The following is a 15,966-nucleotide window of genomic DNA, read 5'->3' on the forward strand; positions in this document are numbered from 1 at the left end:
GGTATTTAACCAAGACGAATAGTGATGGAGTGCTGCATCAGATGACCTGGCCTCCACAATCACCCGACCTCAACCCAATTGAGATGGTTTGGGATGAGTAGGACTGCAGAGTGAACGAAAAGCAGCCAACAAGTGCTCAGTATATGTGGGAAGTCCTTCAAGACTGTTGGAAAAGCATTCCAGGTGAAGCTGGTTGAGAGAATGCCAAGAGTGTGCAAAGCTGTCAAAGGCAAAGGGTGGCTACTTTGAAGAATCACAAATATAAAATATGTTTTTATTCATTTAACACTTTTTTGGTTACTACATGATTCCATATGTGTTATTTCATAGTTTTGATGTCTTCACTATTATCCTCTACGGGATCGGTGTCCCAATACCGGCACGGTTGTTGCTAACGTGCGCTAATGTGACTGGAATGACGTTGTAAGTAACAGCCAACTTTCCAGGTTATAGACATTTTTTACATGTGCAGAGAGCTTACATTCTTGTTAATCTAACTGCACTGTCCAATTCACACAGGACCGGCTCAATTCCACTACCTGCCTGCCAGGTGACCCCATGACCTTTGGTTACCGTGGTTTCCTTCCTGGGGTTGCCTTGCATGCAGGTGACAAAAGGTCATGGGGTCACCTGGCAGGCAGGTGGTGGAGTTGAGCTGGTCCTGTGTGAATGCCACGCGACGCCCTGAGGAGGAGTGTGTGTGCGTATGGGTGTGTGTGTGTGCGGGTCAGTGGCACCCTAATAAATGCAAACAAATCACACTTATTTGTGTGTTCAAAGAAGAGAAAATAAAGAGAGGGAAAGAAAGAGAGAGAGTCCCCATTTTATCATTCAATATTAACCTCTTTGTTTATTCAAACTCAATTCAATGATGAACATCGGCAACAAGCCCATTAATCAACCATGCCAGACCAGACAGCTGTAGACCAGACTAGCACAGGGAGAGATTGTGATAAAACAGAAAGACAAGAGAGATATCTTCTGTAATAACCCTAAGGAGATACCAGAATTATTCTAATACCAGAGGAAGTCATTTAGTCAAAACAGAAAATGGGGGGACAATGTTTTTGATTGGACAGGGCAGAAATCAAATATGTGCTATCGAGAGTATTTACATGCCATCATTCATTTATTATACAGTAGTGATAAACAAAATGCCAAACACTGAGGGTGGAAATTAATATGAGGAATTAGCAACTAATAACATAAGGTTGAAACATATTTGTGGCCAGTTTCCTGGACCCAGATTAAGGTTATTCCTGGACCAAAAAGCACTTTCAATTAAGATTTTCCATATACTTTTTATTTCAGTGGGAGGTTTAATCTGAGTCTGGGAAACCATCCCTTGATGTTTCGTTTCAGACAGAGAGCTTGTCCCTGAGGACAATACCTTGAATTACCATAAATTGATGCCCCTGAAGATCACTTTCAATGGCTCTGACTTTATGAATTTAAGATCAGTCTTGTCCCAAGGGGAATTATTAAGTCTAGGTCCAACCAGCACTGTTGGCATGGCTGATGCTAAGCATTATGCAGAGACAGATAAGAAATCATTGCCAGCTCCCTCCCATCAGACACCAGGAGGAAATGAAAACACATCACAATCAGGCAGTGTTTTAGCTGGCTCACGGTCTGTTTTAACTGGCTCAGTCTGGTCTGGTCTCTGTATGCGTTGTGGTGCTACAAGCCTGGTGCTCACTGGATAGCAAGGTGTGTATTCAAATGTAAAAACAGAGTAGCCTACTTTTATATAATTCACATAAAATACAGTTAGCTATCTGCCACAGATGCATCTTTGCCAGAACAATCTGCCTGGTCTCATAGCAGCCCAGCAACAGTGAACAATAGGCTACCTGGCGATTTCATTGATCATTTCAGATAGGCCTAGTTTGGTGAAGTTAATTATTAGGCTGTACAGTGCATTCGGAAGGTATTCAGACCCCTTGACTTTTTCCACATTTTGCTACATTACAGCCTTATTCTAAAATTGATTAAATAGTTTTTTTCCCTAATCAATCTACACACAATACCCCATGTTGACAAAGCAAAAACAGATTTTAAAAAATGTATGCAAATGTATACAATTTTTTTTTTGAAATATCACGTTTACTTAAGTATTCAGACCCTTTACTCAGTACTTTGTTGAAGCACCTTTGGCAGCGATTACAGCCTTGAGTCTTCTTGGGTATGACGCTACAAGCTTGGCACACCTGTATTTGGGGAGTGTCTCCCATTCTTCTCTGCAGAACCTCTCAAGCTCTGTCAGGTTGGATAGGGAGTGTCGCTGCAGAGCTAATTTCAAGTCTCTCCAGAGATGTTCGATCGGGTTCAAGTCCGGGCTCTGGCTGGGCCACTCGAGGACATTCAGACTTGTCCCTAAGCCACTCCTGCGTTGTTTTGGCTGTGTGCTTAGGGTCATTGTACTGTTGGAAGGTGAACCTTTGCCCGCGTCTGACGTCCTGGGCTCTCCGGAGCAGGTTTTCATCAAGGATCTCTCTTTACTTTGCTCCATTCATCTTTTCCTCGATCCTGACTAGTCTCCCAGTCCCTGCCGCTGAAAAACATCCCCACAGCATGATGCTGCCACCACCTTGCTTTACCGTAGGGATGGTCCCAGGTTTCCTCCAGACGTGACGCTAGGCATTCAGGCCAAAAAGTTCAATCTTGGTTTCATCAGATCAGAGAATCTTGTTTCTCATGGTCTGAGAGTCTTTAGGTGTCTTTTGGCAAACTCCAAGCAATGTGCCTTTTATTGAGGAGTGGCTTCTGTCTGGCCACTCTACCAGAAAGGCCTGATTGGTGGAGTGCTGCAGAGATGGTTGTCCTTCTGGAATGTTCTCCCATCTCCACAGAGGAACTCTGGAGCTCTGTCAGAGTTACCATTGTGTTCTTGGTGACCTTCATGATCAAGGCCCTTCTACCCCGATTGCTCAGTTTGGCCTGGTGGCCAGCTCTAGCAAGAGTCTTGGTGGTTCCAAACTTCTTCCATTTAAGAATGATGGAGGCCACTGTGTTCTTGGGGACCTTCAATGTGGCAGAATTCTTTTGGTACCCTTCCCCAGATCTGTGCTTCGACACAATCCTGTACGGACAATTCCTTCTAATAACTTGGTTTTTGCTCTAACATGCACTGTCAACTGTGGGACCTTATATAGACAGGTATGTGCCTGTCCAATCAATAGAATTTACCACAGGCAGACTCCAATCAAGTTGTAGAACCAGCTCAAGGACGATCACACCTGAGCTCAATTTCGAGTCTTATGGCAACGGGTCTGAATATTTATGTAAATAAGGTATTTCTGTTTTCTATTTTTAATACATTTGCAAAAATGTATAAAAACGTGTGTAGATTGAGGCTACTGTGTGTAGATTGATGAGGATAACATTAATGTTTATTAATTTTATAATAAGGTTGAAACGTAAAAAACTGTGGAAAAAGTCAAAGGATCTGAATACTTTCCGAATTCACTGTACCTCAGTTCTGAGTACTGGCTATATGTCTAACAATAGCTGTAACATCGCACTACACTGAATACTTTTGGGATGATGTAAAATATTCTGCCGAATTTATTACGATATTTATAAGGAAGAAAAAGGCTACAGACAGACCATGCTTTCCAACCTGCATACAGAGGACCCTCAACCTACCCTTCATACAGAAGACCCTCAACCTACCCTTCATACAGAGGACCCTCAACCTACCCTTCATACAGAGGACTCTCAACCTACCCTTCATACAGAGGACCCTCAACCTACCCTTCATACAGAGGACTCTCAACCTACCCTTCATACAGAGGACCCTCAACCTACCCTTCATACAGGTAGGCCATATTATCTTGCTTGCTCTGAAGAGACATGATATACCTAGTTGATATTGACTACTAAATTAAGAACTTTCAGCTCAAAATTCAGGCATTAAACGCAGTTTATTTCTGTATCTTGCGTTTTGGTTGGGAGAATGGGGGTATGGCTGGGAGAGTGGGGGTGTGGCTGGGAGAGTGGGGGTGTGGCTGGTCAGGGGATAGCTGGGAGGAAGTGGTTCATAGGGAGAGATTGTAGGGGTTGGGGGGTGTTGGCAGAGAACATGAAGTATGACTCTGGGTGTACCTTGAGTATAAAAATAGATCTAATTTAAGGATCTAATTTTAGTCTGTGACAGTTTATAATTCAGAAGAGAATTCAGAACAGTTGGGCATCCATCCTATCCCAGCCTTAAATACAGACGGATGGAGGGAGGGAGGAAGCCGGGAGACATTGAACAGATGTAGCCGTGGTGTCGAGGGGAAGAAAGAAGCGAGTAATTGTTTTGAGACAGACAGGAGCACTCATGTATGGCAGGCAGCGTTTGTTCGTCTGTGCTTTTAGCGAAACGTTGACAAGAGGCCTCTAGCCTCAACTTCAAACACTATTTCCCTTTGTTTCAATTTAGCCATGATTGGCTCCTCATCAGTGTGTGTGTTTGTCTGTGTGTGTGTCTGTGTTTTCTGAACATGCCTTATTCATGATCTGTCATACTTTGCATTTAAAGATAGAATCCGCAGTACAGTGCCACTGGCCGCCCCACCACCCTTGTTATTGTTTTAGTTGCCGAGCAGAAAAACGTTGTGACCAGAGAAACGTTGTGCAGCATGGTAAAAACATTGCAGTACATATTGTGCTCTTCTATCGCGCGTGCAATGATGTCAGAGGGGGAAAAACTGTGTTCGTTGTTTGCAGTAACCTCTTTGTTGTTGTAATATTGCAAACAGACTTGGCTGTTTCACCATCAAGGATTCCAGCTTTAAAGACAAATGCAAATAAACATACTGAAGCTCATTATTCAAAGAGAAGCATGTTGTTTAGCTAAAACGTAAACAAGTGATTGATACAGCACAGTAGGTTGCATGTCGTGTGACAATGTTATCAGCGTATGGCAAAGGTCCCTCTGTAAAGTGTATTGAAAACTTGTGACAATACACTTTAAATAAAGTTGACCGGACTTCACGGGCATATGGGTGCCCTCTCTACTCCTGATGCCTAGTATTGGGTAGAAGGCTACAACAATCATCATGACCATCCAAAGCTAAATTCAAATAAATCACGAGTGTCCATATTTCCTTTATTTCCTTTAATGACATGCCTTTACAACGTGTGGATGGTTGTATCAGTTCTTGGTCTTGAGTTTTATCACAAAGCATCAGACAATGTTTTGTCCGTCTAAAAAAACAAAAAGAAAATGGACAGGCAGAGAAGACAACCACATTCTCTCTGTTTTATGCTACTTTCACGTTTTTGCTTCTTTATTTAGATGGTGGGAAACTAGGATATCAACGTCCATTTCATTTCTATCAGCTCTTTCAAAGACAACCCATACAGAGTTAATGTCTCCTTTGTGTTGGTTCTGTATACACTATGCTGGACATGAAAGGATTCCAAAACACAGAAACCTTTGACTGTGAAGCGCAGTGCTTTTTTCATTCATGTCCAGAAAACAATTCTGAATGTGAAATTATTTGGTTAAAATGAGAAACAGAAAATGTGAGAGAAGTTTTTCAGGCACTTATTTAAATATTCTTCCAGAGTCCTTGGCTTGGCTACACTGTGCTTTTTTCAGTTGCGGTATGGGTACATGCATTGAAAGAAAAAGTCTCCTCTCCTAAACCCATTACAAATACATGAGACATGAACTCATGGCCTCTGCTCTGCAGGACAAGACAGCGCAAAAGGCTGTACAGTAGCACAACATTCAAATACAACAATTTATTAAATGGATTTCAAATTCCTTCTCGCACACAACAACAATGTACCTATTTACATTTAGTTTGATAAACGTGTGTTGTGACTAGGCCTACTTGTCTATCAACCTGTTGCAACTACTACCTGTTGTAACGACTTGTTTTAACTACAACCTGCTGTAACTACAACCTGTTGTAACAACCTTTTGTAACTACTACCTGTTGTAACTACTACCTGTTGTAACTACTACCTGTTGTAACAACCTGTTGTAACTACTACCTGCTGTAACTACAACCTGTTGTAACAACCTTTTGTAACTACTACCTATTGTAACTACTACCTGTTGTAACAACCTGTTGTAACAACCTTTTGTAACTACTACCTGTTGTAACTACTACCTGTTGTAACTACTACCTGTTGTAACAACCTGTTGTAACTACTACCTGCTGTAACTACAACCTGTTGTAACAACCTTTTGTAACTACTACCTATTGTAACTACTACCTGTTGTAACAACCTGTTGTAACAACCTGTTGTAACTACAACCTGTTGTAACTACTACCTGTTGTAACTACAACCTGTTGTAACTACTACCTGTTGTAACAACCTGTTGTAACAACCTGTTGTAACTACAACCTGTTGTAACTACAACCTGTTGTAACTACTACCTGTTGTAACAACCTGTTGTAACAACCTGTCGTAAATACAACCTGTCGTAAATACAACCTGTCGTAAATACAACCTGTTGTAACTACAACCTGTTGTAACTACCTGTGCTCATCATATCATCAAATCCTTCCAAATGAACTGGCCACCTTGCAGCACTGGGGGGGAAATCTAAACTGTGTAAACATTCCTTGTACATAATACATAATTTCTTAACCACATTGAATATGGAAAAAAAAAGCTTTTACTTTTTTCATTCTCTCACTCTCCTGTCCATATCGCTCCTTTGCCCACCTATCTATCCTCTCTCCTTCTCTCTCTCGCTTTCTCTCTCACTTTCTATCCCTCTCCCTCTCTGCCCTGCCCTGCCCTCCCCCTCCCTTCTCTCTCCATCTTTCTCGCCATGGGATGTTTTAGTGAACCCATGTCACTGTGATGCAAGTGAAAGCCATTTAAACGAATGACAGCTGCAATTTTCTCTTCTCACATTGCTGGGGATAGAACTCTACACACAGTGTTATTAAAGGCAAGGTAAATGATGCATGCATCTATCTGCATTCTGAACGCAGCATGGGGGCTGAACAGAAAGGGGATGTTTGTGTTGAAATTATTACAGTCTTCCCATCGACAGGTTTGTGACTCTGTGGGTGTGTCCCAAATTGTACCCTATTCTCTACATAGTGCATTACTTTCCACCAGGGCCCATAGGGCTATATGTAGGGAATAGGGTCCCATTTGGGACACTGAGTATTTCTCCACTTTGGCTGAGAAAGGAATCTTTGTGTGAAACACATTTCTTTGAATATGAATATGTATTCTATTTCAGGAAGCATAGACTGAGTCATTAAAAATCTTAGCAAATGAGTTTTGTGGAAAAGCCAAATGTACAGTATTGTTTTTGGGTGTTGTTGTGTATGTGTTGTGTTAACATGTAACACAAAACACTTGTTGGTTCTCAGGACTTGAGAACTTGGACACTACTAGGGTACTGGTAAATCACATGACACACATACGAATCACTTAAATCTACCGACTCTTTTGGGAGTCATTTGATTTGATGTCTACCCCAAACCATTGTGCTACGTTATCTGACCATCACAAATCTACTAAGATGCAATGAATCAACTTTGTCATTTCAAGACAACAAGAACATACAGTACAGGGACTTGACAAAATTAAGGAAGAAATGTTTAGTATTTTTACAGCACATCAGTAGTTTTTCAACATTGGTGATGTCATGATCATTTTAACAAATCATTGATTCTAATTATTTCACATTTGTAAAGTAAAGGTAAGTTTCATGATTGATGTTTGGGGCCTGTTATTTATTCAAATTAAATTAAACAAAGTAGGCAGTTGGATGCACAAGCACAGAACACTCTCTAGATCAAAGGCTTGTTATTATTACCTTACAAAAATGTTGTCCAAAAACCATTTCTCTAGATTTTGCTCTAAAAAAATACTTATCAGCCTATCAAAATTTAAACCTGAGATTCAGATTTTCAAAACAATCTCAGAACAGATCTCAATGAAGCCATCTGTGGTACCCCTATAGACTTTACCCTTCTGTTACTGTGATCTGAACTAACTGCTGTTGTCTATGCACATGTACACTGTGCATTCCAAAATGCTTGACTTTAGATTGACATCTGCAGACAAACACTAACATTTAAGCATTTCTCTTCTTTAAAAATTGGGCTTTCTCAGTGTTTACCTTTGTAATTAACACATATTGGGTGTGAAGCTTCAAACGCAAGGATCCAGGTTTAATCTATCATGATTTCTTTTGAGTACATCAAAAAAACATTTTCACAACAGAAGACGTTACATCCATCTTGAAATATGGGTCCTATATCTCCGGGTTTATTTCTGAACTTCTGCTGTTCATGCATAGAATTAGAATCAATTAGTCATTCTAATTCTAGAACTAATTAGGCAATCTAATTATATTGTATACAGTCAGTTCTCACTATAGTGATGTCAGTTCTCACTACAGGGATGTCACACTGGAGTACTGATGTCCTATAGTGTCTAGTAGTGATGATGTCCTGTTACACCACAGTACTGATGTCCTCCACCTCGTTGGGCTTCACAGGCTTGCTGGGCAGCGACTTAAGGTACTCCAAGTGTCGCCGGGCATCCTCCTGGTTTTGCCGTACGTAATACACCACGTAGGAGATGACCATGGCGAACCAGCCGAACATCGTCACCAGCATTGCGTAGTCCGTGGTCCTCTTGGCCAGGTTACACAGGTCCGTGTCCACCGCCAGGAAATGGCGGCCCTCCTGCTCCTGGAGCTCGGAGCTCCGGCAGAGGACGCGTGCAGCCGCCTCGTGGTTGTGGGCCATGCCGCCCAGTGCCTGCTGCAGGGTGCAGTCACAGTGCCAGGGGTTGTCGTCCACCAGGACCCGCGCTTTGAGCCGGGCGAACGCATCCTTGTGCACACTAGTGATGCGGTTGTGTGAGAGGTCGAGGACCTGCAGTGTGGCCTCCACGCCACTGAAGGCACCCTCCTCCAGCGTCTCCACAGCATTGTGGGACAGGTTGAGCTCCCGCAGCAGCCTTAGGCCCCGGAAGGCATGGTCGGGGACGGCCATGATCTGGTTGTGGTCGAGGCGGAGCACGGCGGTGTCTGGAGGCAGGTCCGGGGGGATTTCTTTGAGCCGGGACCCGGTACAGGTGACATTGAGGCCAAGGAAGAGCCCCAGGGGCCCCGGGCCGAGGTGGAGGCCCGGGTCGGGTCGGGCCCGCTGGCAGACGCAGCCCTTGGGACACATGGAGGCGGAGGGGAAGCACAGGGCCATGAGGACCAGGCTCTGGAGGAGCAGGCACATGGGGATGGAGCGGGACAGCCACAGGTCCAGGGGAGTCATACTGGTGGGGACCACCAGCCCTCAGCATCCCGCCAAGGGACAGGGACACCACACCACTGGACCGGCCCAAGGACCAACAGACCGGCCACGGCTCATACCAAACACTCCATACTGGAGACTGATGAGCCTCCACCAACACACTCACGGTCTGTTCAGGTCTAACAGGACCTGCCACCAGTTGAACTCATGCTGAAATAAAAACAGATAGAAGCATTAAAAAATATAAAACTGCTTAGTGAAGGACTATAAGTATTTTGAACAACTTTTTTAGTGTGGACCTTTTGGTTTTTGCTGTAGTCAAAAAGACAAAACACGAGCACCACGGTGTGTAAGTGAAAATAAACCATTGATTTACTCTGTTGTATACACATCATCATAATTTCACTGTTATTGATAGAAACAATATTGCACGACTTGTTCTATTTATGACATGCTAGGCTACACGATAAGGTTAAGGTGCTGACCTGTTGCACCCTCTATAACCACTGTGACTATTATTTCACCCTGTTGGTCATCTATAAATGTTTGAACATATTGAAGAACAATCTGGCCTTAATGGCAATGTATTGGCCAGAAGATAATCTTCTAATCTCCACCTGGCAAAGCCAGAAGAGGACTGGCCACCCCTCAGAGTAACTCTTCGAGATTTCGTCCTAGGTTCCTGCCTTTCTAGGGAGGAATTCCTACAGTAGCCACCGTGCTTCTACATCTGCATTTCTTGCTCTCTGGGATTTTAGGCTCTGTTTCTGTATAAGCACTTTGTGACAACTGCTGATGTAAAAAGGACTTTATGAATACATTTGATTGATTAAGCTAGGTTAGGCGAATAACTGTCCTTAAAAGAACACATTCTTTACTGAGACGTGGCAATAAGGATAGACCTGTGAATCAAACACTAGCAAGCTACAAACTATTTTTATTTAACCAGGCATGCTAGTTAAGAACAAATTCTTTTTTACAATGACGGCCTAGGAACAGTGGGTTAACTGCCTTGTTCAAGGGCAGAACGACAGATTTTTACCTTGTCAGCTCGGGGATTTGATCTAGCAACCTTTCGGTTACTGGCCCAATGCTCTAACTACTAGACTCTAACCACTAGGCTACAACTATGTTGTGTATTTAGTCAATTAACCTTCTACTGCAGTGGGCTAAATCAAGGTCACACAGAGTGTTTCTTGGTAGTCTTAAACAAATCTACTTTGAAACCAAAGTATACACCTCACACACATGGTTATGGGATTAAAAAAAGAAGGCCCCTGAATAATTTCAGATAAAGAGTTGAAATGTATTACATTTTGAGTTTGCATCCCAATATTACACTTTATATACATTACAGAAGACTGAAATATAACAAAACCGTTTGACATAGAAACACCGGATTTTCGCCGTTGAATATATATTTAAAAAAAATTATAATTATGAAATTCTGAGAAATATGAACATTTCACCCATGAGGCCACTAGCAGGGCGTTTTAGTCATTTGACTGCAGGAAAGAGTTTTAAGAACAGATTCAAATTCACAATGACGATTTGTCAAACATATACATTGCCTGTTGTGACATGTACATTTTATTATCTGTGTAAGAGTAAGAATATGGTAAGTGCACAGTAATGGGAAGTTAGAGCGGACAATGGAATCAATGTTTACTTGCGTTCCCATTCATGACATGATCGGTATTGTTAGTAAAAAAAACATACACCTGCTCTATTGTAAGCTTGCGTACTGTGGATAACAGCAACACATTGTCTGCATTCCAAATGGCACCCTATTCTCTATGTGTGCACTACTTTTTACCAGGTCCCATAGGGAATAGGGTGCCATTTGGGACACATATATTGTGTGATAGGGACTCAGCCATTGTGTGATAAGTGCTAAGTACAGTGGAGTGCAGCAGGCTGGTTATATCATGCCCCCCCTCATTCTCCCTCTGTCACACTGTGTATTGTCACCTTCTCAAAACAGATCCTTGTCTGCAGAACATCACATGGGGAAGACACAGCACAGGGTGAATGTCTGGAATTCACTTACAGTACAGGAACTCTACATTAACCCAACTGTACAATACAGCCCTATTCAATCATAAAAATGCTAGGCACCTTTATTCAGCCATAGCTGTATTTTCCCCATATTGAAAGCCTATCTATCCTGTAGTCTGTAAGTCAACTGTACAATACAGCCCTATTCAATTATAAAAGTGTGTGTCTGTCAGATCTCACTGAGGTACTGATAAAACACATTCATTACCGAGTTCGAACAGGATAAGATCCTGAAAAATGTATCCACTTAGACATACAATCAATTCTGATTATACACAACTTTACTATACTGCCCAGCAGCTTGAAGGGAGGAATTGTAGAACGCTCTAGAATACAGTGATTGTTAATGGGCATCTCCCCATTTCTGGGAAAAAATAGATACTAAAAACTATAGAAATAATAATAACCTAGTGTGAGGGAGTGGCCCTATCTCCCTACAGCTTGTGTTGTTCACTAGATCCTATGAGGATGATAGAGAGAGAGATGGAGAGAGATTTAGAAAGGGAAGAATCTTAGTTGACTGTCTGAGGCCCAGTCTCCCCTGGGAGCACCAGGCACAGCTCAAAGATATGACAGAGAAACTAAAATAGAATAGAATTTATGTTTATTTATCCATTTCAGGGAGGGAAGCATCTGTGTTGTCTGAGGCCCAGCCTCCCTTAAGTGTGTCTAGGTTCAAACGCCAACTGACAAAACGTTGAATTGCATGCAGGCATGTCATCCACCATCCGCAAGTAGAAAAATGGCAAAGCAACACAAGTGACAGTTGGTATCCGCGGTGACGAGGGATTTTGAATGCATCATCTTCAGAGGCCCTTAGAGGGGAGAATGTAGGCTATGTGTCACTGGGAGTGTGTGAGCTTTGAGGCCTTTCAAGTCCAATGACTAACTGACTGAAGTCATACTATCATACCCAACAGATATTTCACAGTAATGACCTGGCTGAATTCAGCTGCTGGCCCTCTTCCGTCTCTGGTCACACTGCAGTGTCAAAGGTTTTTCACATACAGGTTGAAATGGGCGCCTTTGAATTCTATAATTGGCCAAACGTTAATTGATATGTAAATGTTGTGTGTCCACAGTCCACTAACAACTAGCATACAGCCTCAGCTGCGAGGCTGCAACAATTTCTATTTTTGCCACCACTTCAATTTTCTTTTCACAAATCAATAAGGACATGATTGCCCTGTCATTCAGATTCAGTGGAACCATTAAAACATTCATAAATTGAATAAAGTCCTTACTTTCTACCTGCAGTCTTTATATGATCATATTGTTTAGCAGTACGGTTTAGACAATTTTGAAACTCTGACCAATTACAGATGTAGGATCTTAATTTGAGCCAGTTTGCTACATGTGGATAATAATTTATGTGGATAATAATTTACATTTCTTGTCGGGGATAATACATTTTTCGTTAGGGTAAATCAAGTCTGACAGTTTAAAGTCGAAATTACAAACTTTATAAGCCTTTTTAAACCTACAAGTTTATACAAGTTTTAAACACTACAAGTATGCATTTCCTACTGTGCAGGAAAATTCTCAGCAACAACAGAGTGATCAAATTAAGATCCTACATCTGTATCATGTCATCAATGTTAACTTTGATTTTTGTTAAGTAAATATCTGTCATCAAATGATTTTAAGGGTTAAATGCCGGAGAGTGGATTGGGGATAGAGAATAATACAACCTTTAACATTACTGTAAAAAGAGCCATCCTTTACAAAAATCTGATTTTCAAATGCAACTAAATTGGTCTGCAATCACAATTTAGCAGGCACTCTAGAACTGGGATGGGCTCCCAATCAACTACAATCATGCATGGGCTTTGTAAATAGCACGTAGGCTATGTAGTGGCTGCTCAATAATTTTCTCCCACATGTTTTTTCTCTCTTTGTAAGAGCTTAGCTGTGACTTCCACTGATGTCAACCAAAGCTTACAGGTAAAGCTAATTCTTATGACAAATCTCAACATGGCAGTAAGGATGAATCATGAAGTAAAGAAAAATAAATACAGCTATAACTCTTTTAGGTTAAGTGATATTGAAGCCATCCATTGCAAAACACTGTCAGCCAGGAAGCATTAGCCTGAAGATGAATGAATGGTCAAGAGTTCAATGAAACAGCTGTTTGATAGGACCCCACCATAAAGTCAGAGAATAAATCATGTAAATTGTTCCATTACTATGCATTTACAAAACAATTACTAGAATACTATGTAACATCAATGGTGTTACTGTAGTGTTACTACACAGTTATAAGAGCAACTTGATGTACACCATCATTGTATTAAGAGGCAGAGTGATAGACAGAGTTTAAATGTTTTTTGACACAACCATGACACGATTTCTATCATTTATCATAGGATATAGCCATTCTCTTACTTAAGTTACATGTTCCTGTCAAGGCCATATTTATGAAATTCAACAAAGATGTGGTGTGCATCTCAGCATCCCAAATGGCACCCTATTACATACATAGTGCACTGATTTTGACCAGAGCCCATAGTGCACTACATAGGGAATAGGGTGCAATTTGGGACATAGACTTAGATCTACAGTGGACTAGCCTACTATGTTTTCATGAAGCATATAGCCCCACATCACTTGATACAGTTTGTGTTAATCAAATCAACATTATTATTAAGGATGAACCATTTATGCAAATAGTCTTGATGCATTTAGGGATTTCGAATTACCATAGAAATGGGCCTGAGCAAATAATAGCCAAGCTATTCCTCAAAGACAATAGTCTGCAAGTGTTATAAATGGCATGGCATTTCCCAAACAAATAAACCATGCCCCATGGTAAAGAATCGGATTTATGAGTAGCCAAGCCTACACAGATTTGTACACTTTTTTTTAGGTAGGCCTATAGGTCTAAATGTATGCCTTTTGTTTATCGGTTATATATGATCATTCTGATATTACAAGATGTTATTATATAGTATGAGTTTTGATATGATATAATGAGTGTGTATCTGCTAAACAAATTTCATATGAACACTAAAGAAAAGGACACCCTGCTGTGTGAGCCTGCTCGTCACCAAGGTGAATTCCTTCCTATAGCGCACTCCTGGGCTCAACCGTCAACGGTTAACCCTACCCTCGAGCTCCGCGGCCGAATGCGACGTAACCTACTACAGGGTTCCCGGCTTCCCTTTCTGACCAGCGCAGCTGTTGGTTTCTACATGGAAACAACTCACTGCCATGATTCAACTATTTCATTGCGGCATGCATGTAAAGATGACACCCAATGAACTATGTTATGTCCAAGTATTTATCAAGGACATAACAGCAATATTATTGCAGGCATCCTATCATAACATTATTATAACAGAAAAATACCAGTATATTCGACATTCCAACAATAAACTATATTTGAGTGATCAGAAGACATGAATGAGGCTGTGAAGCAACACATTGAATCGTCACATGACAACGTTTAATAATAATATTAATTTAAAACATGGTGGATATTGAAATCACCCCCAAAACGGATATATGACTACCCCAACTCATCTATTTTTCCTATTTGTTTCTTAATCTGACTAACAACAACCATCAGAAAAGAAAAATAAAGGTGGAAAGCCAGCATGAAAATTATTCTATACATACGTGTGTGTGTGCTGCGCGTGTAACGGAACTGCGGAGCAACAGGCGACATATGTTTCCATTCTCACCTGCAATAAAAACAACCCCTCTCAATTCCATACGTTGACATTCTAAACGGATCGTTCCAACCCAATCTTCCTTCTGTAATTTTTGCCTCAAAGATGTTCGAATATCCGAAGTTGAAATTCACATTGTTGCAATTGCTTGTTGCTGCTCAGTATAGAACATGAAAGGAATGTGACTGGGCTCGAGCTGGTAAGGGAGGGGTTTGCGAGACAAGAATTGGCCGCGACGGTATTTACCCCGAGCGCGCGCGGGGATGAATGGAATGCACGCGGCGGTCAGACAGAAAGTAGGTATTGCCATACTGTCTGTTGGGTTCTTCTGACTAATTCAATCAACTTGTAATACATCATCAGACATTTTCATTGTATTGTATTCTCGTAAAACTAAATGGAGAGTTGTTAAGACAAACTGTAGGTGCATTTCACTGTTAGTCTACACCTGTTGTTTACGAAGCATGTGAGGAATACAATTTGATTTGTGGCCCCAGTCACCACCCTCAATCTGCATAACACTTCAATGAGTCCAGGGTAGAAATAATTGTCAAAATATTGCTCTTTCAGTGTTGCATACTTGAATTGTAGCCGATCACATTGGTCCACATTTGAAAATACCCTATACTAAATACTTTTCTGTTACTATGTGTCTGCTCACACAAGTTTCCTACAGGTAGTCTACATAATGTAATCAGGAGCCCACATTTGCCATGTGGCCTACACAGTAAATACCATGGTAAATGTGGCCTACACAGTAAATACCATGGTAAATGTGGCCTACACAGTAAGTACCATTTACCATGGTATTTATGAGTCACATGAAGCTGTCACACTGCCACGTGACAGTCAGGGGAATCTGAGGGGAACTGTCTATGTAACATGCCCATGGTGGCCACCAGCCTGGCAGTCAAGCAGGATCTCCCTTAATTTCTCACATAACAGGCAGGGAAGGAATGGGGACACCCATATACATCATTTCTATGGGAACACCCAACTGTGGT

The 15,966-nt window shown here is 41.5% G+C and overlaps 1 protein-coding gene across 2 annotated transcripts; it reads right to left on the reverse strand.

Moving 5' to 3' along the window:
- Positions 1 to 5,092: 5,092 nt before the first annotated feature.
- On the reverse strand, positions 5,093 to 15,229 carry LOC129831020 (leucine-rich repeat-containing protein 3B-like). Of its 2 annotated transcripts, none has more exons than XM_055893997.1 (2): positions 14,910 to 15,229; positions 5,093 to 9,443 (listed from the first exon to the last, which is right to left on the reverse strand). In XM_055893997.1, the coding sequence occupies exon 2, from the start codon at positions 9,252 to 9,254 to the stop codon at positions 8,433 to 8,435; it is 822 nt and encodes a 273-aa protein (XP_055749972.1). In that variant the 5' UTR covers positions 9,255 to 9,443; positions 14,910 to 15,229; the 3' UTR covers positions 5,093 to 8,432. The 2 variants fall into 2 exon arrangements, with proteins under 2 accessions (XP_055749972.1, XP_055749971.1); XM_055893996.1 differs by having other exon boundaries at positions 14,975 to 15,227.
- Between the last annotated feature and the right edge of the window lie 737 nt (positions 15,230 to 15,966).

The sequence above is a fragment of the Salvelinus fontinalis genome, chromosome 32 (genome assembly GCF_029448725.1).
Source record: "Salvelinus fontinalis isolate EN_2023a chromosome 32, ASM2944872v1, whole genome shotgun sequence".
In the NCBI taxonomy this organism is placed as follows: domain Eukaryota; kingdom Metazoa; phylum Chordata; class Actinopteri; order Salmoniformes; family Salmonidae; genus Salvelinus; species Salvelinus fontinalis.

Excerpts from the sequence above, each read along its gene's own strand:
- LOC129831020 (XM_055893997.1), bottom strand. The coding sequence starts at position 9,254 with ATGACTCCCCTGGACCTGTGGCTGTCCCGCTCCATCCCCATGTGCCTG.